Consider the following 26,490-nt stretch of genomic DNA (forward strand, 5'->3'; position numbering starts at 1 on the left):
AAGAAACATCCCCTCACCTGTTAAGTCAGCATTACCATCTACCCAACATGCTGAAACCAGTCTTGACTGCTCCATGTGTTTCCTAAACCCATAAGAACTGACCATTCTACTACATGGTCTGAAAAGACCTGACAGAAGAAATTCTGGCGAGGCTATGTAGGTCTTATGATGAACAAAAAGGATCAAATGTAGAAAATTATCTATCAGCCATCTTCCATCTTTTCTCTAAACCTCTTAATCCAGAACCTCCCTTTTACTCACAAGCCATCCTGCTTCCCTTCTATCTCCACCACTAAGAACATCCTGACTTCTCAAAGCCATTTTATGGATAGCCTCAAACATGGGGAGAAGCCAGAGAAACAGTTGAGCCATATGCCTACTGCCACAGGTATTTTGGATATTGTCATTCAATTACAGTATAGAGCCATTTCCTCATGTTAAAGCTGATCACAAAGAATATCCTTGGCAGCAATGATTGGATAGAAGGAATTCTTGTTGCAACCCAGTACCCAGTACATCTATATAAATTCTTTCTGATGATAAAAGACTTTAGTTGCAAACAAAGTATCTATGCACCTAAAACACTATTTTCTAGAGTTATGTGTTGAAATCTGGTGAGATCTGCTTACCGTAAATACTCGGCATTGATGTGAGTACAGAAATTCACTACAGGGTAGTAAATTAGCATCTTGTGTATTTGAAAAACTAATAAATGTCTGTCTGATAGTCAAGTTAATTACATTTAATTAGGAGAGCAATTATTCCATGTTTTTTATTGTAAACAATCTATATATCCCCAATACATTTATAATAAGCTTCAGAAAAATCAATGTCAAAAAAGGAAAAAAGCCAGTTAACTACAACAAAATATGTAATGAGATTAATAACATATATGTTTGGCTTTAGAGAATTCTTATAAACTCAGTTGATTAAAACACTCTATATTAATGCTGTATATTTTTACAAGAGTTTCAAAAAAAAATAAGAATTAAACATTTATCACTGGAGTTAGTTGCAGTAAGGAGCTGGATGTAAGTGTTTGACTGCTCTTTGTGCCTTCAAAGTTCTGCAGTAAATTTTGTCTTCTTTTTAGTCCATCTAAAATGACTGAATTATTAGATGCCAGACTCTGTGTCCTAAAGATATAAGAAATAACAGAATTATTGCCTTTAAAAGGATTTCTAACCAAGGCATTATATATATCTTCATTTGTTACTCTTTGAAGCAGTACATTTACTAACAGGAATTAACTTTTCAAGGAAGTTAACTTTTAAAACTCTAAAGTGCTCTTTTACATTTTAAAGGATTTCCAAAAGCAATTCAATTATTTGACAGCTGCTTTCTAAGAAGTTCACATTTTCCAAACATCTGTTCTTAGACCTAGTATCAAGTATATTGTAGTCAGAAATAGTAAGTTCCCTGAAAAACTCTTCTATACAACTGCAGTGACCAATATCTTCTTATGTAATTTGTTTCTTTTTTGAAAAGTCATATGGTAGAGAAAAGCCAGCTATAATATTTTTCATATTGACAATGATTCTTTCCTAAGAGTTGTATGATATGTTATTCACTTATTCAACATACCTGCCTTGCTTCAGACAACTCACATTATTGGTTTGGCATTTTGCTTTTGACAGTCCCTTCTCTCACCTTGCCTCCTCTCCCTCTCTTGTCTATTACATCGAGATGTCTCAAAAATGTGTCCTTCCCACACATCACTCTTAATTCCACATCTCTTTGGCAGTTATGAAGAGTTTGCACTTTGGTGTTTGTTCATTTGTTGGTCTTTTCGACTAAGTTGTAAGCTTCCTTCCTACAGGCAGCAACAACATCTTGTTCATCTTTGTCTCCCTAATCCTCATAACAATTATAGCACATAGTTGATGTCCAAATGTTATTTCCCCTCTCTTTTTCTATAAGTGTCTTTAATGATTATAGTTATAATAAGTCTTTCCAGAAAACCACACTATAAGCAATTTTTAAAAAATTCAGTTTCTCAGAGACTTCCTTGGTGGTCCAGGAGTTGAGACTCCACGCTTCTGCAGCAGGGGGCATGAGTTAGATCCCTGGTAGGGGAACTAATATCCTGTGCAAAAAAATTCTCAATTGCCTGTCAATTTCTCCTCTCTGTTTTGGGTTTGTTTTTGGTTTTGTGTTTGCTTTTGCCAGAGAGAGAAAAAAAAGGGAACCCATGGGTTTACTGGTTCACACCACCATTGTTTTTACCTCAAAGACAGCATGTTTTGATGCTTTAATGACAATATAAACTACTATTTCAAGCAGAAAGATCCTGGACCTTGTTCCCCAATAAAGTAGATATGTTTAAAAAATGCAGACTCCCAGGAATTTAGCCTAAGTCATAATCAAGAATGTCTGCAAACATTTATATAACAACAATTTACTACAGATTGAGTTATTAAAGCAAAAAATTGGGAATAATTGAAATGTCAAAAGAAGGAAAATAATGGTTATATAAATAACAAGAGTCCACATAATATAATACTAAGTAGCCATTTTTTAAAATGAGTTGGATATATATGTATTGATTGCAAAATATTCATGATAAGTTAGGTGAAAAAAGAAAGCCACAGCTCTGTACAAACTGTTGTTAGAAAATAATTATAGTTATAAATGCATGGGAAAAAGTCTGAAAGATATTTGCCAAACTGCTAAGAATATTTGGGTCACCTCCTTATAATAGGAATGGAAAAGGCTGGGAAATAGGGACTTCTAGTTTTACTTTTCTGTATTACTTTACTGTTTCAAAAGGAGGTACACAATTTTATTTAATAATAAAGCTAATATATATATATATATATACCAAATTTTAAGATGACTTTTTAGAAAACTAATAACATGGAAATGTTCATTATATTCTGTTGAAAAAGCAACATGCAAAATAGTAACTATAGTATGAGTTCAATAGACAAAATATGCAGATCAATACGTTCAGACAGAAGTGTTATAAATACACCAAATATAAAAAGGATTTTTAAAATATCTAGATGTTAGAGTGATTATACGTGTCTTTTAAAAATAATTTCAAGGCCTTCCCTAGAGGTCTATTCCTGTTCAATGCCGGTTCAATTACTGATCAGAGAGCTAAGATCACACATTCTCCATGACAAGACCACAAAGAAAGAAAAAAAAAATACTTTTCAGTATTTCTCAAATATTCTATTAGGACCAAATTACTTTTATATTTATACTCTGAGCAATGTTATTTAAACAAATTGGTTTGAAAAAGATTAGTGGAAAATAGCTACATCTCTATCTCATATTGTATAGGACCAGGAATGTAAGTGAAAATTTCCAACCTTCACTTCAGGAAGTACTTGGTTTATGGTAGTTCCTTCCTATCTTTAGAAATAACTCAAGATTTTAGTAGTGGAACAGTGGAACAGTCAAATCTTGGTTCACATTAAAAATGAACTCTATCCTATTGTGTAAGAGTTTCATTATAACTTCATATAATTGATTCAGTAAAGGCTGGCAGAACTGCATTATTATAAAAAGTTTATGCAGGAGCCTCCCACTAGATAACTCATTATGCCCTTGATTTTAATAATTCCTGTGGCTTAGTGGCTAGTCACTTATATGTGCACTTACCGTGGAGAATCTATTCCACTATCTCCCGTCAGGCTCTGATTTTCTGTTCCTTCCAAGTGACTGTGTTCAGGTTGGACATCCTGAGCCAACACTGGCATATGTGAAGTGTTGAAGAGTTCCAACTTGTGCGTGAACTGTTTTCTCATTTCCTGACTCTGAATACTTCGACTCCAGCTAACTGGTTTCTTTCCTGTGTCACCAACGGAGCCTTGTAGGGCTTCGGCCTCAGAAGTGGCTTTCCCTGTGCTGTAGTAATCAAATATACTTCCATCGTCAGGTGCTGAGGCCTGTATACATTTAGCCTCACTGGGTTCTTCCTCATAGTTAAAACCAGACTGGTTCCCTAAATTGAGGATGCAGTTTTCAGCAGAAAGGTTGGGTTTTTGGCTTTCACCAGGGTTAGTGAGCTTGTAATGTTCATTTCCTTTAAGCACCTGAGGCTCAAACCTCTGTATGTTGCTGTCGTACTCAGTCAGAGACCTTTCAGTCACCTTCTGTTTTCCTAAATGATTCCACTTGTTTCCCTCTGGAAAGGAAAACTGAATGTTGTCAGGCAGCATTTGAATTAAGTCATCATTCTCAGAAAAGTCATCCTCATCCAGATAGAGTGAACTGCAGGCCCCATCTTCATCTTCCACTTCATTCTGATACAAGGCCTGGTCATCATCAGAAAGCCCTTCGTTTTCTAGACACACAGTCTGTGCTTCTTGAACACATGCCTTTCCCATCAGAGTTTCTTTAGAGTCTCGGTCTTGTCTCTCAGTTTGTCTCAAATGTTTTGTACCAACTGGGTAATCCAAAAGACCAAGATTTTGGAACCGGTGTATCGTATTGTCAACTAATCTACAAGCAGAGGATGCTTGGTCTAAAGAAGAGGACCCTCCAGATGGCAGGACATGCTGTGTTTCTTCTGTCTCTTCCAATGTGTCAAAATGAGAATAACTCTTCCTTGAGACTTCAGGGATTGCCTCATTTTCTCCACCATACACATCACATCTCAACATGCTTTCCCTGAAGGAACAGCATTTACTATCATTTTGCAAAACATTACATTGAGAGTAATTTAAGAGGTGGTCTCTAAAATCATCGCTGATAGATTTGACAGTAGGGTGATTCACATAAGTGGATTCTTCTCTCAGTATATCATTACGTTGTTCGCCATATAGCTGTTTGGCTTCACTCTCAAAGATTCTTGAGGAAACCAAAGACCTTGACCTTTCGAAAGGCTTTCCCTTTGGTCCAGTCTGACTGGGTTCCAAATCACTGGTCTTCTGGATGTTGTGCCCTTTGGTTATTGGGCTCCCTCGGGGAGCCAAACCCTGGAAAGGATTACTGATTCGCTTTTTGTAAATCAAATGGGGACCTAGCGCTGATGGATTCTCACCAAGTGGTTTCTGAAGTACTGCTTCATTTGGGCTTTTAATACGGGAGGTAGGCTGTGTAGCAGGGAGCTTGGGGTGTTTCTCCAGTCTAACATTTCCCGGCGGAGGCCCACTTCCCTGACTCCTGGCTTTGTGTCTGTCCCTATGCGAATGGCCCTGCCTTCGAGGCTTTACAGACCAGCCCTGTCTTTTCTTCACTCCCACTTTTGAAGGATACTTATGTCTGAGTGTCAGTATATCAGTGGATGTACCCTGGCTATTATATTTTTTTTGTTCTTCATACTTTTGCATTAGGACAGTATGTTTGATTAAGTTGTCAACAGTCAGAATGGGATTAATTCGTTTGATTATCTCATGTTCAACATCTCGAGGGATATTGTCCATGTTATCTTCATCTCGGACGGGCCATTCTTCCGGTGGGAACTGGGCAGAGAAACTGCTGTGCTCTATTCTGGACTTCTCCTTTCTGGATATATTGCGCCAGAAGAGGTTAAAGCCAAACTTCTTGGCTTTGTCTCTGTCTCTTGTGTGTGGTAAAGGTTTGATACTCTCACAGACGTGATTCTCCTCAGACACTGAAACTGCTTGATTGTGTACCAAAGATTTGGATTCCACAAGACCTTTCTGCCCTTTGCTAGTCACTTCTATAGCAGCTGGTGGTTCCTGTAAATCCTGAGTGCACACATCGTGGAAACACCGGCAAGAATGACAATGGGAAATGAAGGCCACATTTTCTTTGGCTAACTCTGCACAGCTCTCCACGTTCACCAGATATGTAATGGAAGTTGGCATCTGGGAATTTTCATCTGATAGAACTCTCTTATTTTCTTGGGGGTTTGTATTTGTGATGAAGTAAGTCTGAGGAGTAACTATGAAGTATCCTTCTCCAGTATGATAAATCTTCCTTTCTTTAATGAGAGTTCCCAGAGTGGCATAAAGAATATCTTGAGATGGAACTGTAATGCCTAAAACAAACAAGAATTTTACCCTGATAGATTCTGAATAAGAAATTTTTTTAATGAGTGAACCAATTAATATATGTAATTAAAATGTCAAAAAAGCATTAAAAATAATGATAGTTCAATTGAATAATAGGAATATAATTTGGTCTACACAAAGATATATGGATAGGTTACCAGTTAAGTAGAGGAAAAAAAATGAGTTCACTCAAACACAAACCCCAAGTTAAACGATCTCATTACAAATTTAAATTTTGATTAAGGAAAGCCTTCTTGAGAGCAAACATAGTTTTTGAAAATCACAGTGTCATAGCTTAAATCTTAGTAAGAATCCAAAGTAAAAAAGAAAATCGGTCTGTGCTTGGGTAAGGGCAAACTACGTAACATCTGGATTATGGTAGTTTTTCAAACAAGGAAGGTAACAATTTTAAAGAAATTCCTTTTCCAAATAGCAGGGGTCAAAATTACATTTAGATTGTGAACGCAATGTTTAAAAGTGTAACACTGGAAGAAAATACATCAGTATGTTAATATTGGTTTCCTTCAAGTGTGTTCCTAGTCCCTTCAGTCGTGTCCGACTCCTTATGACGCTATGGACTATGGCCTGGCAGACTCCTCTGTATATGGGATAATCCAGGCAAGAATACTGGAATGGATTCCCATGCCCTCTTTCTCCAGGTGATCTTCCCAACCCAGGAATCGAAACTGCATCTCTTACGTCTCCTGTATTGGCAGGAGAATTCTTTACTACTAGCACCACCTGGGAAGCCCTTTGTTTGAGCAGTGGTACTATAAGTGATTACCTTTCTATATTTTCTGGACTTTTCTACAATATGCATATTTTAAAATGGGAAAATGAAAAATACTCTTGTGTAACCATGCATTTAGGATATCATGCAGCTATGAAAATAATGAGATTGATATATGCTTCAACAGAAAGACATCAAAAATCTGTCTTTAACGTTAAAAAGGAAAGGTGTACAAAGAATGTGTATATGTGCATGCTCAGCGGTGTCCAATTCTTGGTGAACCCATGGACTGTAGCCCACCAGGCTCTTCTGTCTATGGGATTTTCCAGGCAAGAATACTGGAGTGGGTAGCCATTTCCTTTCTCCAGGGGATCTTCCCGACCTCAGGGATTGAATCCCGCATCTTGCATCTCCTGGGCTGGCCCACGGATTCTTTACCACTGTGCTACCTGGGAAGCCCAGAAAGAAAGTATAGAATGATCCAATTTGTTGCTTTAAAAGGATACATATATTCAAATACAATATATGAAGAGTCCATGAGAAACTACAAATGAGAGAATTTGTCACCACTGGGAAGTAAGTGGCAATTTAAGAATAGGCAGGGACCTCTGTGGTAGGTACAGTGTTTAAGACTACAATTCCACTGCAAGGGGCATAGGTTCAATCCCTGGTTGAGGAACTAAGATCCCACATACTGCAGAGCACAGTCAAAAAAAAAAAATAGGCATGGGGAGAAGATGAATCTTTCATTTTTTGCTTTGCCTTCCTTTCTACAGAATCTGACTTAATTAAATTACTACCGTAAACATTATTTTTGAAAAAGTTCATCTGGAAGATAAAAGAAATACTCATAAATTTGCTGATGCAGACCTTTTTCTGACAGGGCTCTAATATAAGTTTCAATAATAGAAAAATAAAAAGGGAATTCCCTGCTGGTACAGTGGATAAGAATCCGTCTTCCGATGAAGGGGAGGTCCAGGAAGATTCCACATGCCTTGGAGCAACTAAGCCCGTGAGTGGCAACTACTTGAGCCCATGTGCTGCAACTACTGAAGCCGGAGCACCTGGAGCCTGTGCTCTGAAACAAGAGAAGCCATCAAAATTAGAAGCCCACACACCACAACAAAGAGTAGAAGCCTCTGCTTTCTGCAACTAGAGAAAGCCCGAGCATAGCAACAAAGACTCAGCACAGCCAAAAATTAATAAAAAAAAAAATCCTTAAAAGAAAAAAATTGTATATTGCCCAGTCTATGTGTTTAAGATGATTTATAAATAGAAACCAAACACAGGCAATGAACTAATAGAGAAAAACTTGTTACTCTACCTGGGTAATGTTTCATCAAATGTTCCAACAGTGATTCTTGTGTTACTACAATCTGATCAGCATTCATATCAGATATAGCGCAGCAGAGAACTTCAGCCAAAGGTATAAACTGAGATTGAGCTATTGGATTCATTTGCACTGGAAAGACATCACCTAAATTGGAGATTTGAAAAAAGAAAGTGATAAATTTGATACAGCATATAAAATATTTGAAATTAGTTAATCAAGATTAAAGACTGAATATCAGGTGGAACTGCTATTCTTTCATCAGTCTTTACTCAGTCTGTTAACATTATATACATAATGATAAAAACCACAGGAAAAAAGGCTTACTTTATGATCTCTACTTTTAAGAAGTCTGTGATATTTGTCTCTACTTTATAAGCAAGAGATAATAAGTTTCCATAAGAAAGCTCAGTGCTACTGGAGTTCAGGTCAGACAATGCTTACATGGCAATGCACATCTTTCAAAGCATTTTTTCATATTAGTTACCAGAGATAAGCACAGATGGAAGTATTTCTTTATTTAAAATATATATAGCCATAAAAAGCTCAGTAGTTGTGCCAAAAGTTGTTGTTCAGTTGCCAAGTTGTGTCTGACTATTTGAGACCCCATGAACTGTAGCACACCAGGCTTCCCTGATCTTCACTATCTTCCAGAGGTTGCTCAAACTCATGTCCATTGAGTAGGTGGACATGACATCCAACCATCTCATCCTCTGTTGCCTCCTTCTCAGGGTTTTTCCAGTGAGGCAGCTCTTCGCATCAAGTGGCCAAAGTTTTGGAGCTTCAGCTTCAGCATAAGTCCTTCCAATGAATATTCAGGGTTGATTTCCTTTAAGGTTGACTGGTTTGATCTCCTTGCTGTCCAAAGGACACTCAAGAGTCTTCTCTAGTACCACAATTTGAAAGCATCAATTCTTCAGTGCTCACTCAGCCTTCTTTATGGTCCAACTCTCATATCCGTAAATGACTTCTGGAAAAACCATAGCTTTGACTAGATGGACCTTTGTCAGCAAAGTGATATCTCTGTTTTTTAATACACTGTCTAGGTTTGTCATAGCTTTCCTTCCAAGGAGCAAGCATCTTTTAATTTCATGGCTACAGTCACCATCTGCAGTGATTTTGGAGCCCAAGAAAATAGTCTCTAACTGTTTCCATTGTTTCCCCATCTATTTGCCATGAAGTGATGGGACTGGATGCCATGATCTTAGTTTTTAAATGTTGAGCTTTAAGGCAGCTTTTTCACTCTCCTCTTTCACCTTCATCAAGAGGCTCTTTAGTTCCTCTTCAGTTTCTACCATTAGGGTGGTATCATCTGCATATGTCAGGTTGTTAATATTTCCTCTAACAATCTTGATTCCAGCTTGTGATTCATCCAGCCCAGCATTTTGCATGATGTATTCTGTATATAGGTTAAATAAGCAGGGTGACAATATACAGCTTTGACATACTCAATTCCCAATTTCAAACCAGTCTGTTGTTTCATGTCTTGTTCTAACTGTTGCTTCTTGACCTGCATATAGGTTTCTCAGGAGGCAGGTAAGATGGTCTGGTATTCCCATTTCTTAAGAATTTTTCACAGTTTGTTGTGATGCACCCAGTCAGAGGCTTTAGCATAGTCAATGAAGCAGAAGTAGATGTTTTTCTGGAATTCCCTTGCTTTTTCTGTGATCCAACGAATGTTGGCAATTTGATCTCTGATTCCTCTGCCTTTTCTAAAAGCAAGTAAAGGGACAGAAATCAGTCTTCTGACTCCCAATCCAATATTTTGGTCATTCCACCATTTCCTAATTGAAACAATTAGTATGAGGAATTCTCTAGTGGTATCCAGTGGTTAAGACTTCCTTAACCTTCCACTGCAGGGGGCTCAGGTTCAATCCCTGGTCCCACGTGGCATGTGGTGCAGGCAAATAAATAAAGCCATTGCCACATTTAAAAAAAAAAAGTCAGATTGGGGTATTTATTCCCTGGTGGTCCAGTAACTAGGATTCACTGCTGAGGGTATAGACCAGCAAACTAAGAATCTGAAAACACACGCCACGTAATACACAGCCAAAACAAACAAAAAAAGTCAGATTGAAGGAAGGGAGTTGGTGAGGAAAAAGTGAAGTTAATGAGTCTTCCTTCTGGAGCAGGGTTTCTCATCTTTGGCACTTTTGACAAATGATGACAGATGTCAAATGGGGCCAGATGACAAGGGTGACAAGGACTGAGGGGTTTCCTGGGACTCAGGATTTTCAGTGCTATAACCAGAAAGTTGAAAGCAAACTGGAATGGTTGGTCACCATAGACAGAGAATTATTTGTTGTGGAGAGCTCTCTTGATCATGGTAGGTTGTTGTAGCATCCTTGGCTCAGACGGTAAAGCATCTGCCTGCAATGCGGGAGACCTGGGTTCGATCCCTGAGTCGGGAAGATCCCCTGGAGAAGGAAATGGCAACCACTCCAGTACTCTTGCCTAGAAAACTCCATGGATGGAGGAGCCTGGTAGGCTACAGTCCATGGGGTCGCAAAGAGTCGGACACAACTGAGCGACTTCACTTTCTTTCACTTTCACTTGGCCTTTCAATGCCAGGAGCATCTCCCACAGTTGCAGCATCCAAAAATGTCTCCAGATACTGCCAAATGTCCCTGAAAGGAAGGGGTTGGGGGTCAAAAGTATCTCAGTTGTAAACCACTGTTCTAGACCATTTGTTGGAAAAATCCAATTGTGAAAGAGTAGAAATAGAACACAAACCAGGAAAAATTAGGATCAAATGAATGTGACTGTGTAGGTTGTGATTTTCTTTGCACGTTTGGATGCCAAAAAGAAGGACTTAGTGGCAATGATGAACATTATTCCATGAGAGAGAAGAGCAGTAAGACAACAAGATCCCAAAGGAGGGGAAAAGGAAAGCACCTAAAAGGCACAGGTAAAAGAAGAACTATCTTAGAAATGAGAAAGCTTGTACTTCATCTGAAACTGGAGAAAATATAAGATGGCACATGACCAGAAATACTCTGAGGCATGGAAGGAAAAAAAAAACATATTAGTACAACAAAGTCATCTGATCTCTGTAAAGTGAGAAAGGGAGAAAGAAAATAGAGATGGGAGGAGAGAAAATGGGACTGAGGAGGTGAAGAGAAGGAAGGAGGGAGTTTGGGGAGTTATTCTCAGGGTACATTAGGAAATTTAAAAATGAGCACAAAGATTATGAAGGAGCTCTGAGTCTCCTAAGTGTGGTTTCTGACAGATGAAGCAATCTGAAATCAAAAAGGATGGGAGTCAGGGAGGCTACTAGTTTCTAAAACTTGAATGTGCATGTGAGAATCACTGGGTGATTGTGCTAGGGTACAGATTCTGTGTGATTCAGAAGATCTGAAACTGAGCCTATGATTCTGCATTTCTAACAACCTCCCAGGTGATGTTTCATGTTGCAATTCTGAGGACCGCTCTTTAGAGTGGTAGAGGGTTAGGGTGTTAAAGTAGTTAACCGGTCAACAAACAAACATGGCCCCAGGGCAGCATGGGAGTCCACTCTAGCCAAAGAGAAGCCAAAGAATTTAGAAAACCTGGCTATAACCCTGCATTTGACTCTCCTAGTGTCAGTGAGGAAGCCAATATATTGCAGTGTTTGTTGAGGAGGAAAGAAAGTGATGAGGACTGGCCAGGGGCAAAGGGTTGTAGCCAAAGTTGGTAAGTGGCTCATAGTAGTCACTGTATCTGCATGAAAGATAAAGGACCTCTTCCATCAGGAAACTGATAAGCAGTTTGCTGTTAAAGATCACATTGGTCTGTTTCCTTGTTTACTTCAGCTTCTCTATTTGGCAGGCTGGGGCATCTTTGACCTTGGAAGGTCACAACACAGGGCAGAATTGCTGTCTGCTTTGGCAGCAGAGGGAAGGATCTCCTCTTGGCCTCCTAGGTGTTGTTTCATTGGGTGATGCTAAGATACCTATAGCATTCTGAGAAGCTAGGATGAATGGCTAATCAGTTAGCATTTCAAAGGGTGGTGATAAGAGATGATGGTATGAAACTGACTGCCCAAGTAGAAGGTTAACTGACCTAAAACTCAAAATTCTAGAAACTCTACCTCTGAGCTAAGGGTAATAAGCCTTTCTCCCTATCTTCATTCCCTCTTTGCTTTGTTTTTTACTCTCCGCATGTGAGACTTACTTTCTTCTCTTTCATCTCCCTCCTCAACTGGACAAAATATTGAATTAAAGTACAATTTCACATATTTTTATGCTTCTTAAACATAACTTTGTATGTTTAATTTAAAACAAACTTATATAACTTTCTTCCCCATATTCCAAGTCACTCTTAGTGACCCTAACCCTAACCCTAACCCTAACCCCACTTCATGTGGACTTAGAAGTCCTTAATCCAAAAAAGGAGGGACAAGTTCTTCTCTGCTAGAAAGATATGGGCTAGAGTGTTGGAGAAGTAGAGGGCAAAACCTGAAAAGAATTTGCTCAACCGCACAATACACACTCAAACCTCACCTCACCCCTGGCCTAAATCCAGTCACTCTGAACTTTGAGACAGGGGGGAGGGGGAGGGAAGGGAAGGCTAGAGATGAGTGGCTAGAAAGTCAGTTTGTGTTTGATGCCCCTGCTGTGCCCCCTGCCAGTGACTGCCCATTTCTGTACACATGAAACAAGAAAGCTGTACTAGGGTCCAGGAAAGGGGTTAGACCTGAAGCAGCCCATTTTCTAGTTCAACCCTTAAGCTTGTTTCCTCTTTTCATAGGAAAATGAATAGTCAAAATGGATTTTTTATGGGCCTGGGGGCAGGTGTGCATGCGATGTCCCTGTACATTTGTCTGCAATCTCCTGTATATAACTACTTCCAAACAAAAGTTAAAAAAAAGATTTTTCAGAAAGTACTACTTTTCGTTAACAAGAAGTGTATGAGAAACAGAATGTTTCTCATACACTTTTAAAAACCCAAGCAATTTTTTCTTAATCTCAACACTGCTTGCCAAATCCAAAGATACTTTTGGAAATTTCATTCGTAATTCCTACCATAGTGTGGGGATGTATATTTTAAAAGAGTAAACAAATCCACTACCCACTAGAAAGACAAATGCCTTTTTTTTTTTTAATTATTACAGTTATATGTCAACTGTCTTTTGGAAAACATGTTGAATTGCATGTATCCTCTGCTTTGGAGCTCCGTCTAGACAAACCCTAAAGAAAGTGTCTCAGTACATTCCTTTCACAGCTGTTGCTAAGATACGTCTTCAGGTGCATAAATCATCAAGAGTTTTTTGTGCAGGAAAGCAGAGTGAACCCTGACACGGAAACATTTGTGATAGATGTAGGGATCATTTTCCAGCTGCAGCCATAATTTGTTTCAGTTACTTTTGCACTTGGATTTTTGGAATGCAATGACCCTTAGAGTTTTGTGCCAAAACTTAACGTTCTGTGCAGAGGATTCCTCTTTCAGATTAATTAGATTTCACAGTAAAAGAAGGTCAGCCCTTTGTCTTTATTCTCAGCTGGAGTAATTGAAGAGCATCTTTAGTCCAGGCCTGCTATGGACCTCTGACCCTTGAGCTGGAGCAGGGATCAGAAGGCTAGGAGAGCTTGTGGGCCAGAGTAAACAGTTCACAACAATGTTCTCTCTGTTTACACAGTCTGGTACTCTTGGGTGCCACGGAAATGGGAGAAGTATTATGCCAAAAGGCTGGTTTCAGAAAAACTACCAAAAAAGTAGAACCATATAGATTAGTGCCTGCTACATTTAATGCCACCTTTTCTGCACAGGACATTTTTCTTTTTACCTTGCTGTATTCTCAAAGGATTTAGTTTGTATATAAATTAAAAAAAAAAAATCCAAGTTATAACAATGAGGCAAATTATATGAGTTTTAAAAAGATTATTCTTTCAAAGTCTACTTTTTCAGGGAACAAAGAAACAATGCAAGGCAAATTAAATGTATGTAGCATGTAGATAAAATGAAAATTGAAGCTCTAAACTATCAAAAGCAGATAGACATCCAGTAAAGTCCAGAGCCAGGCTCTTTGGGGCTTGTGGTCCTAAAACTGTGACTAGAAGCAGCTTCCTGTGTGATGGACATGAATTCTAGACTCAGACAATCAATTCCTGCTCTCTGGTGCCTAATGATAGTGGTCTAGGAAGCCCCTGGCCAATAGGAGCAGAACCCTGGAAGTGTGGCTTGTTCCTGGAGTTGGTGATAATCACTCACCAATAATCTGCTGCAATCAAAGACCTCATCAAAATCCTGAGGAAAAAGGAGGTGGTTTCTTTATGTTGGAACACAAAGGCCTCCTCTATATGCCTCAGTCGGAAGTCCTCTAGAAGAAAACCCTCTTCTTGCTGTTTTCTAACAGTAAAGAAAAGTGGCTGAGAGAGCTACTTCCTGAACAATTCATACGGCGTGAATATTCATGCCCCAGTGAAAAACATAAGAGGCACATTCATGACAAATATGGACACAGCAAGATTGCCTTTCACCAGACCCACAGAAGGCAGCTGGAGTAGACCAAGCTAACCTCCCCACCCCGCCACCTCCACGGAGCTGTGGTAGTGGAGAAATGGTCAACCCAGGAACACAAGACTCCCAAATCTGTCAGTATAGACAATCAGTTGGAAGTTTTAGTAAAGTACAAGCCTAAACTTTGTACTCTCCAAGTGAGAAAGGCAGAACCAAAATCAAGTTACAAACTGCCTATCCCAAACTTGAATTTGCTTTGTCCACTGGAAGTAAAAGCATCTTTATCAAAGTTGAATGTGTTTATTTTGATATCTGAATGCTCTAGTTAGATTTCAGGGACAAAATTAGTTTTCCATAAAAATGTTCCCTTTAGGGGAAGAAAAGTACCATACAATATTTACATTTATCTTGTGCTTTTAATTAAGGCACCTACACAAATTCCATGAGGGCCTCCTTGTGGAATCTAAGCTCTGACATTTTATGCTCTGACATTGGGCATAAGAAGATGTTGCTACCAAACATGCAAAAGAGAGGAAATATTTCTTTGGAAATTTGGAAAGCATTTCCCATTAGAACTTTTCTGGGTAACACTAAAACATGAATTGGCCACAAAATTAAATTCTAGGCAAAACTAATCCTAACATTATTTCATGTTTAAAATACAAAGTTTTCTCTACTATAAACATGTTTAGTCCCTATACAAGTGTGTTTATGGACTCCATACTAGGCAGTCTGCCAGAAATTCATGCATTATTGACCTTCAAACGGTTTAACTGAGCCACTCAAACTCAGCTAATTACCTGGACACATGAAATCTGAGAGCATCTTTTTGGGAGCTTGTATTGAATGACACTGTGGGAAAAATATCTTCTACATGCATTAGAGATGACAATAGAGCGTGAAAAAAAACAGCCTGCAAATACACTCAAGTTTAACAAAAAAGGATGTTTTGTCCTAAGTAATCCAAGAAGCTTCCCTGATTTTAAACTATGCTTTTATCCAGTATGGAATTTCCAAATTTCTTTAATAAAATTAATCCTGAACTTTAAAAAAAAATGAAAGTAACCTGTAACAAAGTGCCTCAGCCAAGATTAGATGCTGTGCAAAAATTTCCATGACTTTCAGTAATTAGATCTACTGAGTTAAAACACTTAAATAGGTTCAGAAAATCAAACAAAACGGCAACAAAAAGAAGAAAGGTTTCAAGCCAGCAAAACCAAGCCCCTCTCCATGTCTCCCTTTTATTTTACAAAAATGAAAGAACGCAGACACTTTCCTCCACAGTTAGAAACAAAAGAGGGCCATGACTCAGAAACTGGCTAAGAGTAGTCAAGTTATCTACCCTGGAAGCTGAAAGTCCTTTTCCAGCTCAGTGATGTTTATTTTGGAGTCCCAGACAAATGGCCCCCCTTCTGGGAAATGCCCTCTGTTGAAAAGCTACAGGCTTCCCTGAGAAGAAGGCTGGGCTGTTCAACAGCAGGAATCCTTAGTGCTATCTTTACTAATGGCACTTCAACCTGTCAGGATTAGTAAATGAGAAGGCACTTTCTTTTCAAGTGACGTGTCCACTGATACTAAGCAGCAGTGGAGTTGCAAAGGTCTTGGGCCATTTATGATGGAGACCTCAGAATCTGGTTGTCACAGCACATGGATATGCTTGAAAAGACACACAGTTGGCCCTATCAGGGATCCCTTTGAGTCTCCAGCAGCCTTCCTCTATAGAGATATAGGCATGCCTGGCTGGGAGGGAAGGATGTGAATGACTGAAATCAGCTGATCTTTTTTTAAAAAATGCTAAAACTAATTCACACTCAGCCCCAAAGCCCTCAGGCATGGTGGTACCCTTCCCTAACCTCTATTCCCTTCCCAGATTCCACTTGGGATATGTTAATGACTTTACCCAGGTGAGTTAGTTTTCTAAATAAATGAGTGGCTTAAAACACTGCAAATTTATTATCTCACAGTCTATAGGTCAGAAGTCTGGTGGGTTCCACTGGTTCCTCTGCTCTAGGACTCATGGCCTGGGCTCTGACTGGAGGCTCTGGGGGAGAATCTGCTTCCATGCTCATCCAGGTTTTTGGCAGAATTCAGTTCCTTGTGGTTGTAGGACTGAGGTCCCATTCCCCCAATGGCTGTCAGATGGGAGCCCTTCTCAGCAACTTAAAGCCACTTGGGCTCCTTGTTATGTTGCCCTCTTCAGCTTCAAAGACCACATGGGGTCTTCTCTACTCTTCCATTATCTCTCATGTGCCCTTCTGTTGCTTTGCTTCTGCTTTCAGCCAGAGGAATTTCTCTGCTTTTAAGGGTTCATGTGATTAGATTGGGCCTCCCCATATAATCGAGGATAATCTCCCTAAAGTCCATAACCTAATTACATCTGCAAAGTCCCTTATGCCATGTTAGGCAACATATTCACAGGTTCCAGGGATTCAGATGTGGACATCTTTGGGGGGCCCATTCTGCCCACCACAGCAGGTATAAGGGTTGGGAACAACAATAAGCTGAGTAGAGCAAGGTTGTAAACTTCCACAGTCTTCTATCTTCTTAAAAATGGGTGTGCAGAAAAACATCCTTTCTTTGCCCTCCAGGCAAACCTGGGGCTAATTTAAGATGAACCTTCTTCCCAAGAGTCTAGAAGCTGCACAGGCAATGATAGCAATTCTCATCTTTGCTCAGCATCATGGTGATGGATATAAAATACCACTGTGCAAAACTGGGGGAAATTTTAGCACCAAGGTTGTTGTTTGAATAACAGATAAATAAAAGTTACCTGTAATGAAGAAGCAGCCTTTTAATATGCACATAGTCTTCACATTACTAATGAGCATTACACTGGAGGCAAGCCATCAGATGTGGGTTCTAACACAAGTTTGCTATGTGGCTCTGAATAAGCCACCTCTCTTCTCTGGGCCTCAGTTTCTTTGTCTATAAGTGTGGAGCTGAACTAGATCAGCATTTTCCAAAATGCGTTCTATGGAAAATTCATTCCATGAAATGCTCTGCAGGAAAAGGGTCCTAAAGGCCAATGTTTGAGAAACCCCCGAGTCCCAGGGACATTTTTTAATGGTTCCGAGAACAGTAACATAAAACCTAGCTTGTTTAACTCAATGTTTTCCAATCATATTTGGTAACAGTTTTTACTCCAGTACTTATTACCACCCTTCAGCTATGACTTCTCTCCATTCCAATTGGCCTCTCTCTGAATAGTCTGTATTTTCTCATCACCATGACTTTGTCCCCATTTCCTCCACCTAAAGGACTCTTTCCTCACACCTCAGTGTTTCAAAATCCTGCCACAAAGACTGGCTCAAACACTAACTCTCCCATGAACTGTTCTCTAATTCCATCAGTTGGAAATACAGTCTCCTTCCTACATGGACCACTTAAGAAATACCTAACCAGTAGCTACCATGGTTTGGTATCCAGCATGCCAAACACGCTGATGTTATGACAGCACAGTCCTTCAATCATTCCTTGTCCAGCAAATATTTATTGAGTACTTACCATATGCCAGTTAATGAGGACACGATAGTGAACACGACAGTCTTCACCCCCAGAGGGCTCCCATTCTAGTGGAAGAGCAGTGGTTAGAGGTAATCATAACCCAACATGAGGGCTATAATTGGGAGGAATGGGACTCAGTAGTCCTGGGTTCTACTCCTGAATGCCATTCTCCGAAGTTTGTGGAGCCTGGACATGACCATCATAAGGAAGATGAGTCAGACCTGTCCCTATGTTGCCTTGGGTTACGTAAGACAGCTTGGAGTAAGAAAGAGAGTCCTGTAAATGGTCAGGCAGACCTGGGCTCAGATCCTCCACTTCCACTTACTGAGTGCCCTCTTCAAGAAATTACTGTTCAACCAACAGTATTTGGTTCAGATGTTATTGTGGAAAAACATCCAAAAGTACCTGGAATAAGATTTGATACACATCAGTTCTACCAATATTAGCACTCTTTAACTTCTCTTTGCAAATTAGGGATATTAAATTGATCATCCCTTATTCCATGTTATTGGAGAAGGAAATGGCAACCCGCTTCAGTATTCTTGCCTGGAGAATCCCAGGGACGGGGGAGTCTGGTGGGCTGCCGTCTATGGGGTCACGCAGAGTTGGACATGACTGAAGCGACTTAGCTTTAGCTATTCCATGTTATTACTATTACTTTGAAGGCTTCTTGGAGGGCACTGGTTCTACACATGGATAAATTACTTAGCCAATCCTGACTTTTCTTTTCCTAACTTCCAGAGCCAATTTGATCACACACCAGTCTTGACCATGACCTTCTCCCTACTTGAAAGTGAAAAGTGAAAGTGAAGTCACTAAGTCGTGTCCAACTCTTTGGGACCCTATGGACTGTAGCCAACCAGGCTCCTCCATCCATGGGATTTTCCAGGCAAGAGTACTAGAATGGGTTGCCATTTCCTTCTCCAGGGGATCTTCCTGACCCAGGGATCAAACCCGGGTCTCCCGCATTGCTTTGTCTGAACCACCAGGGAAGCCCTACCTAGGAGAAAGCAATTTATGTAGGTAAAGTCTACTGCTAGCCCTGCTTTCTTCTATTCACTAACACTTTATTTGTGACCCCTTGTGGCAGACATTGTAGGCTGGCTCATTCAACCCACATTCCGAATCACCTTTCTCTACTATGGAGGCAGGAAAAGCATATTACATACCCAGTTTCCCAGCCTCACTTAAAACTAGTGGATATGTGACATCATGGTGGTCAGCAAGATAAAGGCAGCCAGCTACCAGTGCCAGGAGAAAAGCCCTCATAGAGAAAAGGTCTTTCTCTCATCTTTTACCTTTCCATTCTTGTCTCATTCTTCCAGCCTGCATCCTGAAGAGATTGCAGTCACTTTGTGACCATGAGGTGACAAGCATGATGTCAAAAACCCTCACCCGCTAAGGAAGACAAAGTAGAAACAGTGAGCCCTGGTGTCTGACAGCCTTGCTGAGCCACTGTGCTGGCCCAGGGGGCTGCCTTCCTCCAAACTTCTTATGATGAGACAAATCTACTCCTTATTTGTTCATGCCATTCTTATAAGATTTTCTATAATCTACAACAAAACACATCTCTAACCAATACGTAGTCAAGGGCATCTGACATTTACCTCCTCATATTTTCTACTTTGTCTTGTTGAGGGCTTACGTAAGCTTCTGGGTTTTATACCAGTCGGATGTTTTTACCTCAACACCTTAACTGCTGTGAAGCTAGAAGGCCACACTGGTGGGTATTTACAGAAAAGGTGTCAGGGCTCCTGCTGCTTTCCCCCTATCATGTCAAGTCAAACATGCCATGAGAAGAGACACAGAAGTTTTAGTGAGTTTCACTCATTTTTAACTGTACTTAGAAAGGTTACAATGGGCTCTCTACTCTAGATGAAAAAGGCTATCCTTATTATATGGAGAAATCACAGAGGGGAAGATAAGAAATGTCACAGTTGATACACCTTGATCTCAAAATATGGGTATCTACAGTTACAGCCCTGAGAACGGAGTGCCTTTTAATCTCTCCTGAAAGGAAGTCTTGTGAAATAGAGCCAGTAAGTCAATATCACCATTAACATCAATGTAAAATTAACTCAGGATTTAAAGAGGCAAATAATAAAGAACCTCACTTAGACTTGAGGGGTGAGTGATCTCTGTCTTTGTTGAAGAAATCTGTCTCTGGTCATAGATCCACACAGGCCCTGGGTCTGCAAGGTGGTGGACTAACCCCGGCAGAGGCCGCCTGCTGAAGAGAGGGCTGGGTTCTGTGGTGTGAAGGGAGCCGGGAGAGGGTTCTACTCTGTATGTAACACACACAGAGCTGCCTTTTACCACTGCCCCCCTCCCCCCGCGCCCTCCCCCACACTTTACCAAAAAACATCACAAACATTGCAGCCTTGCCTACTCTTCTCCTATGGAAAGTGGTGGGGGTTGGGTGACTCAGAATAATGAACAGGATCTGCCCAGAATGCAGGGAGGCTTATCAGTGTCCACAGGTGTTTCCCCAGGCCCCCCAGCAGGCTGTTCTCCCACCAAATCTGGAAAGCATCACTGAGTTTCTGCATCAACAGTCTCTTTCACTTCTCCAAGACTGTTTGCTGTGCTCCAGCTGCTTTCAAGTTGATTACAGACTCTTCTGGCCTCTTAAAATACTAACTTTTTAAAAGATAAAAGCCAGGGACTCCCTGGTGGCCCAGTGGTTAAGAATCCGCCTTGCAATGCTGGGGATGCAGGTTCTATCTCTGGTTGGGGAACTAAGATCCCACATGCCATGCAGCAACTAATCCCACCACAACCAGAGAGTCCCAAGGAAAGATCCCACATGAGGCAACAGAGATCCCGCGTGTTGCAACTAAGACCCAACGCAGGCAAATAGATAAATAAATATTTAAAAATAAAAGATTTAGGGGAAATAGGTTCTCTCTTGCATGACTATTGGGAAGAGAAAAACAGTCTAAGAGAACCAGAGAAGTTAGCAAGAACTTGCAACAGTACATATGCATTTACCCTTAAAAAAAAAAAAAAGATAAAAGCCACTCTGGGGATACAATTCACATAAATGTATTTTTACTAAGAAGCACTTCTCAGCTGTTAGAACCTTTAAAAGGCATAAATGTTTTGATTTTAAGATTGTGAATTTCCTTTTCTTCAGCACAGAAGGCTTCATCTTACATCTGGGCAAATGTGACTGCACCTCCACGGGGACTTCAGTGTATTTCTACAAGGTCATTGCCTTAGGAATGAAAATGTAAAGTTCACCATCCTGAGAAATCTTTTTTTTTTTTTTTTTACTTTTTTTTTTTAACATCCTGAGAAATCTTAAAAAAGGCTGAAGGTCTGGCTCACTACCAGTGACTCTGATCTTTACATGGGAGGGTCATCTGGTCACTGCTTCTAGGAGCTGACCACCTACTTCACACTAAATCAACAATTACTGCACCTTTGACCCAAGGCAGCCAGATGGTTTTTCTCAGATTACATTCTGGGAGAAAGAACATGGATTTGTGCACATTGTGTGGTGAGGCTGTCCAGGCAGAAGCCTCTAGGGTCCATCTGCAGAGGTTACCTGACCCCTCCTTTGCTTTCCACACAGACAGGGCCCCCCAACCCCACACAGAACAAATGCCCATGCTTTCTCTTCCTCCATCTCTTGAGTTTCAGCCAGAAAAGGGGTTCCAACACATCTCTTAAATACACTTGCTTCCTAGCTTGCTACGTCCCTAGGCCCCTCCTCTTCCTTTTAGGAGTCTAAGACTAACATTCTCCATTTACTCATGAAATATTCCTCTCCCGAGCGCTGCACACAAAGTATTCCCACTACCCACACACGAGTACTCCCACTACCCACACGCAAAAGGTTTTCTCAACTCCTACTCACTCACCAACCCTCTTGCCAAAGCCAGCTCCTCCCTTTCTCGCTGCCACCTCCCCCCTTAGCCTGGCAGCCCAAAGTATGGTGCCAAAGCTCAGATGCAAGAGAGCGAAGCCAATTCTTGTGGGGTTACCTGTGGCAGCAGCATAGACCGCTGGGGCTCGGGGGTCATGCATCCATCCTGCTCCCAGCATGGCCCAATGGAGCAAACTGTTAGCAAGAGAACCTTGCTCTCTGACTCTCAAGAGCCGGGGCTTTCTGGATAACTGACGCTGAAAGCTTGGAATCCTCAGCGAGCTTAACTGACAGCTAGCTAGTGAGAGGATGCTAGAGAACTTAGATTTCAAGGGGAAAATGAGGCTCAAGACTCAGAGTCAGCTCTAAGTCACTAAAAACTTGAGTCACCAGGGTTGATTGGGCTGCTTCAGAGAAGTATTTATATTCCAAAAGTTTAGAGGGAGAACCCAGGATCCTTCCATCCTGTCTCCATACAACAAAGGTTCTTTCCCCCTCTTTCTGGGAGAGAAGGAAGCTGTTGTCTCTTTCTCCCGTACATAAGCAAAGAAAATTCACTTTTTTCCACCCCTCACCTATGGAGTGTCTGACCACCCCTATTGGAGATTCTTCCAACTGGCTTTCATCGTATTGCCACAGCGGTAAGCACTGAGGCAAGGGGTCTTGATGCAGGTATAATTACTTACATAATAATATTACTTTTAAGTTACTGCATAATAACTAACCTGTCTCTAATCAAAATACCTATGTGCATTAAAAATAAAATGAATAGAGATGAATATTAAAAGCTTGACAGCTCTGGTGGCAAGAATGATGGGATCCTGTGGCATGCTGGGAGATAAATTAGAGCCCTGAGGCTGGTTAGCAGGAGTTGAAGAAGATCCTGATAGCCCAGCTATCAGGAGTCTGGCTTGGAAAATGGCAGCCTAATGGCACTTTTGGATTTAGCTCTCTCCTCCGGCTGGACCCTGAAATTCTTAAAGGTGGCCTTCAAGTAGGAAAGGGCAGTTAATTAGCTCCACGGCCAGAGCAAGTGAAGGAGAACTGCAGAGCTACGCTGCCCAGAACTGCAGGGACGGAGTCTGCATCACAGTCTTGAAGACACTTCTCTGCTCCCCTCTGATCCTTTCCTACCCCAGAAATGATCGTCCAAGATTGGAATGCTGGGAGCTCTATTGGACGCCAGCACCATGTAGCCATGTGGAGAAGGGGACACAGGACAGAGGGTAAATGAAGATACTGAGGAAGACTGAGCAAAACCTCAGTGAGTGAGCACATCAGTGCCAGAGTCTCCTCACACAGGCCAGAGGGTAAAATCTGGGCTGTTCTAAATGCTTGCAGTTTGCCTCCCTTCTGCGTTCCCCACTGGCAGTGAGCAAAACGGCTTCTCCTTGCAGCTGTGACTTTTATCCCTGTAAATGCTGACTTTAACTGCTAGAAGTTTGTGCAAAAGTTTGCAGTGTCAAAAAAGAGGAGTTTAAAAAAGGCTTTGCATGGTTTTCTGGGCTACTGCATCTGAATGTATGGCAGAAATTGATTTGGATGTTATATGCTTGTCATGAGTGCTTAAGAGGGATCCTCTCTCGATCAGAGAAAGATGCAAAAAGAAGCGTTCATGGGATTCCCTTGCTTTTTGCCACTTGTAGCTGAAATGGATGCCTTAACCCTGAGGAGAAAGCTGCTGGCTTCTTACCATCAAATTGGAGGCCTGCAGTCTTCATGGACTCTAGGTGTAGGAGACAGAACAAGTCCCTGTACTGGATTTTGGCTAAAGGTTTGCCTCAGGAAAGGTGGAGTAGTAAGCCAAGAGAGCAGGAGAAGGAAGGCTGTTTCCAGATTAAGGTACACTTTAGAAGTTTCTGACATGGTTATTAGACACATGCCCTTTTGAAAAGTGGCTTTTAAGCTTGCTGAGGAGCTCCTGCACAAATCAGATCGCCCACTTGTATATCATGAAGTTGTGAGTCAATTCATATGACAGACAGGTGAAAGGAGCTTTAGAAAAAAATCCTTGCAAGAAAAGTCCTACTAGCCAGGTAGCATTTCAGCCTTGCCCAAGAAAGTGGCAGCTATCCCCTCTGCTGCCCCAAGCAAGGAAAAGCTGCTGATTTGTTGACTCACTAGGCAGAGGGAATCACAGATTCACAAGGTTTCCCTCAATTTCCTGGGTCAGGCTCACCTGATGCCTGTTGTGGCTTCAAGCTTTGCTAAACTAAAAACAAATGTGGTCTCCCAGCTCCGTGAGCATAACTTGGACTCTGAAACTGTTGAAAGACACCCTTTTGTGGGGCCATGAGCTGTGGAAGACAGATCATGAATGCTGATGGACTTGTCGGCATTAACACAGAAGCCTGTGGAAAGGCCTGTTTTCTGAAGAGGTCACTGCCCATCGGGAAAGCCTGACTCTTGCTCGGCAGGGTTCCTAGGGAAGCTGGGAGTTGGTCCAATCAAGAGAAGCATGGCCCATCCACTCGCTAGGGAAGGTGTTACTGATGTTGGCATTTGGGGCTTGGCCTTTCTGATTTTTGCTGTCAGGGCAATGTGTGCCTTTTCTGGTTCAGGCTGAGGTCACTACCAATCAGCTGCTGGTCTGACTCCCCTTTCACCTTACACCTCCTGAGGCAGCTTGGTCATTCAATGCAGCCTTCACCAAGAGGGCTGATCTGTTAACAGGAGGGAAAGGGGCAGGGCACAACTTTTGAAAGAATGGCATAGCCCAAGGACACAACATAAACCAATTAGAATCAAATGGGACCAAGATGGCAGACAAGAGTAGACCTTAATCCTCAGTCAGCAAGTGAAATGACACGCCCAGAGGTGCCATGACAGTTCTAGGGCACTGTTAAAAGACCACGGAGCGGGTGGTGGCCCAAATCCTGGAAATCTCCACCCCTTCCCAAAAATAGTTGGAATAATCCTCCCATAGCTAATGAAATTACCCAGCCTATAAAAACTAACCACACCAAATTTCGTGGCCACATTCACCCTCTGCGATGGTCCACACACACTCTGTCTGTGGAGTGTGCTTCTCTCTGTATCTAAATAAATCCACTTCTTACCTGTCACTTTCTCTCTCTGAATTCTTTCTGTGATGAGATATCAAGAACCTGAGCTTCACGAGGTCCTGAAACCAGGTACTATGGGGTTTGGCTGGGTTCAAGTCCCAGCCAAGTGGGCTCAAGTTTCAAGCAGGTTTTGGCTGGGTTTGAGTCCCAGCCATGTGGGTTTAAGTCCCAAACTGGGTTTTGGCTGGGTTTGAATCCCAATATGAGGTAAACAGTTTCAGATCCACTTTTGAATCTTTCCACTGGATCATTCTAGGATGACAAGGGTGAGGGCCATACAGATCTATTTCAAAAAAATTTTTAATTCAAAATTCTGCACTGACCATTGTCCTGGACATAAAGTAGCTTCCTTTCTGTTTCCTAACAACAATCTCAGGTTGGTGTGCTTCAAAAGGGTCCTAGGAGATTTAGAATTAATAGTTAAGTCTGTTTGAACTGTATGAAAATGTTCTGTGAGGAGGCTTTCTGCCTCTCTTGCACCCACCCTCCTGGAGGAAAGGTCTGGGTGAGACAGGAGGATGGGGGAAGAAACATGTGAAGTTGCAGTGATGAGAAACACTGGTTTTATAAGAATGGAGGGAAAGCAAAAAGCAAGGCTCCAGGCAAGGGAAAACTTGAGGCCTGGGAAGATAGAGGGGTGGGGGGAGATTAATGATCTCTGTTTTTCAGAATCTGCTCCTGAAGCCCCCCTCCCAGGGCAAAGCCACACCTCTGGGTTCTCCTGACTAGCAGCCCTGCGTCCCCTCTCCTCCCTGCCCTCTGTACTATTGTGAATACTCCCAAATTCAAACTGACTGCTGCCTGACACTGACCAGACAGGCGTTTCCATGCAGAATACCTCCAAATGTCTTCCACACTGCAGGGACAGATGAACTGATGGCATGAGCAAGCAGGACTGCTTGAAACTACACTGAAAACAAGAACTGAACTGACCTGAATTATTTGGGCTGAAGTGCAGAGTCCTCCGATACATCCACTGGTGGGAGGTCAGAGGCTCCAGTAGGGATCCTGCCCACTTGTGCTGCCTAAATGATGTACAGCTCAATTTGGGGCCCCTCATAATTGGCAACTCCTTGTTTTCAGGGGTGCCCTGTGTGCCCTCTGCAGCTGGATGTATGAAAGGCAGGCATTAATTTATCTCTGGTAAAAACACTTACTTACATCTGCAGGTGGTTATCAGAAAGTTTCAAGGGTTTAAGGAAATACCCAGATAGACAGGTACTCTATGGGAAGCTTACCTACGATGGGAGCGCTTCCATTAGAAAAATGGTATTAAAAAAAAATAGAAAAATGGTATGAAATTTATCCTGACTTTAACTGATGTGATTCATAACCCTGCCTCATCCTCAAAGGCATTCATGGCAGCTTCCACTCACTGAGGCCAGTTATATGCGTGATAGAATTTGCCATAGATTTCCTTCTTGAAGGTCATGGCAAAGTCTGTGCAAAGTATTAATATATCCAGCTTTACCTGGGTGTGTACCTCAGTCCCAGGTAGGCAAGGTTAGTGCAGAAACCTGAGGAAGCCACCAGGCAGTCCAAGGTAGAGTGTGTGCTAAGTCGCTTCAGTTACGCCCAACTCT

General features: G+C 41.4%; 1 protein-coding gene across 3 annotated transcripts in view; it reads right to left on the reverse strand.

The window, feature by feature from the left end:
* Positions 1-761: 761 nt before the first annotated feature.
* Positions 762-26,490, reverse strand: part of STOX1 (storkhead box 1) — a 51,867-nt gene continuing 26,138 nt past the window's right edge. Inside the window, exons 2-4 of one of the 3 annotated variants that reach the window (XM_081568676.1) lie at positions 8,024-8,176; positions 3,610-5,956; positions 762-1,136 (exon numbers count right to left, since the gene is read on the reverse strand). In XM_081568676.1, the coding sequence (XP_081424802.1) occupies positions 989-1,136; positions 3,610-5,956; positions 8,024-8,176 (2,648 nt within the window). In that variant the 3' untranslated portion in view covers positions 762-988. The remainder of the gene's footprint in view (positions 1,137-3,609; positions 5,957-8,023; positions 8,177-26,490) is intronic. The other 2 variants (XM_081568683.1, XM_081568689.1) reach the window with 2 other exon arrangements.

This window comes from Giraffa tippelskirchi, chromosome 2 (assembly GCF_054371585.1).
Source record: "Giraffa tippelskirchi isolate mGirTip1 chromosome 2, T2T-mGirTip1v1.2.pri, whole genome shotgun sequence".
NCBI lineage: Eukaryota > Metazoa > Chordata > Mammalia > Artiodactyla > Giraffidae > Giraffa > Giraffa tippelskirchi.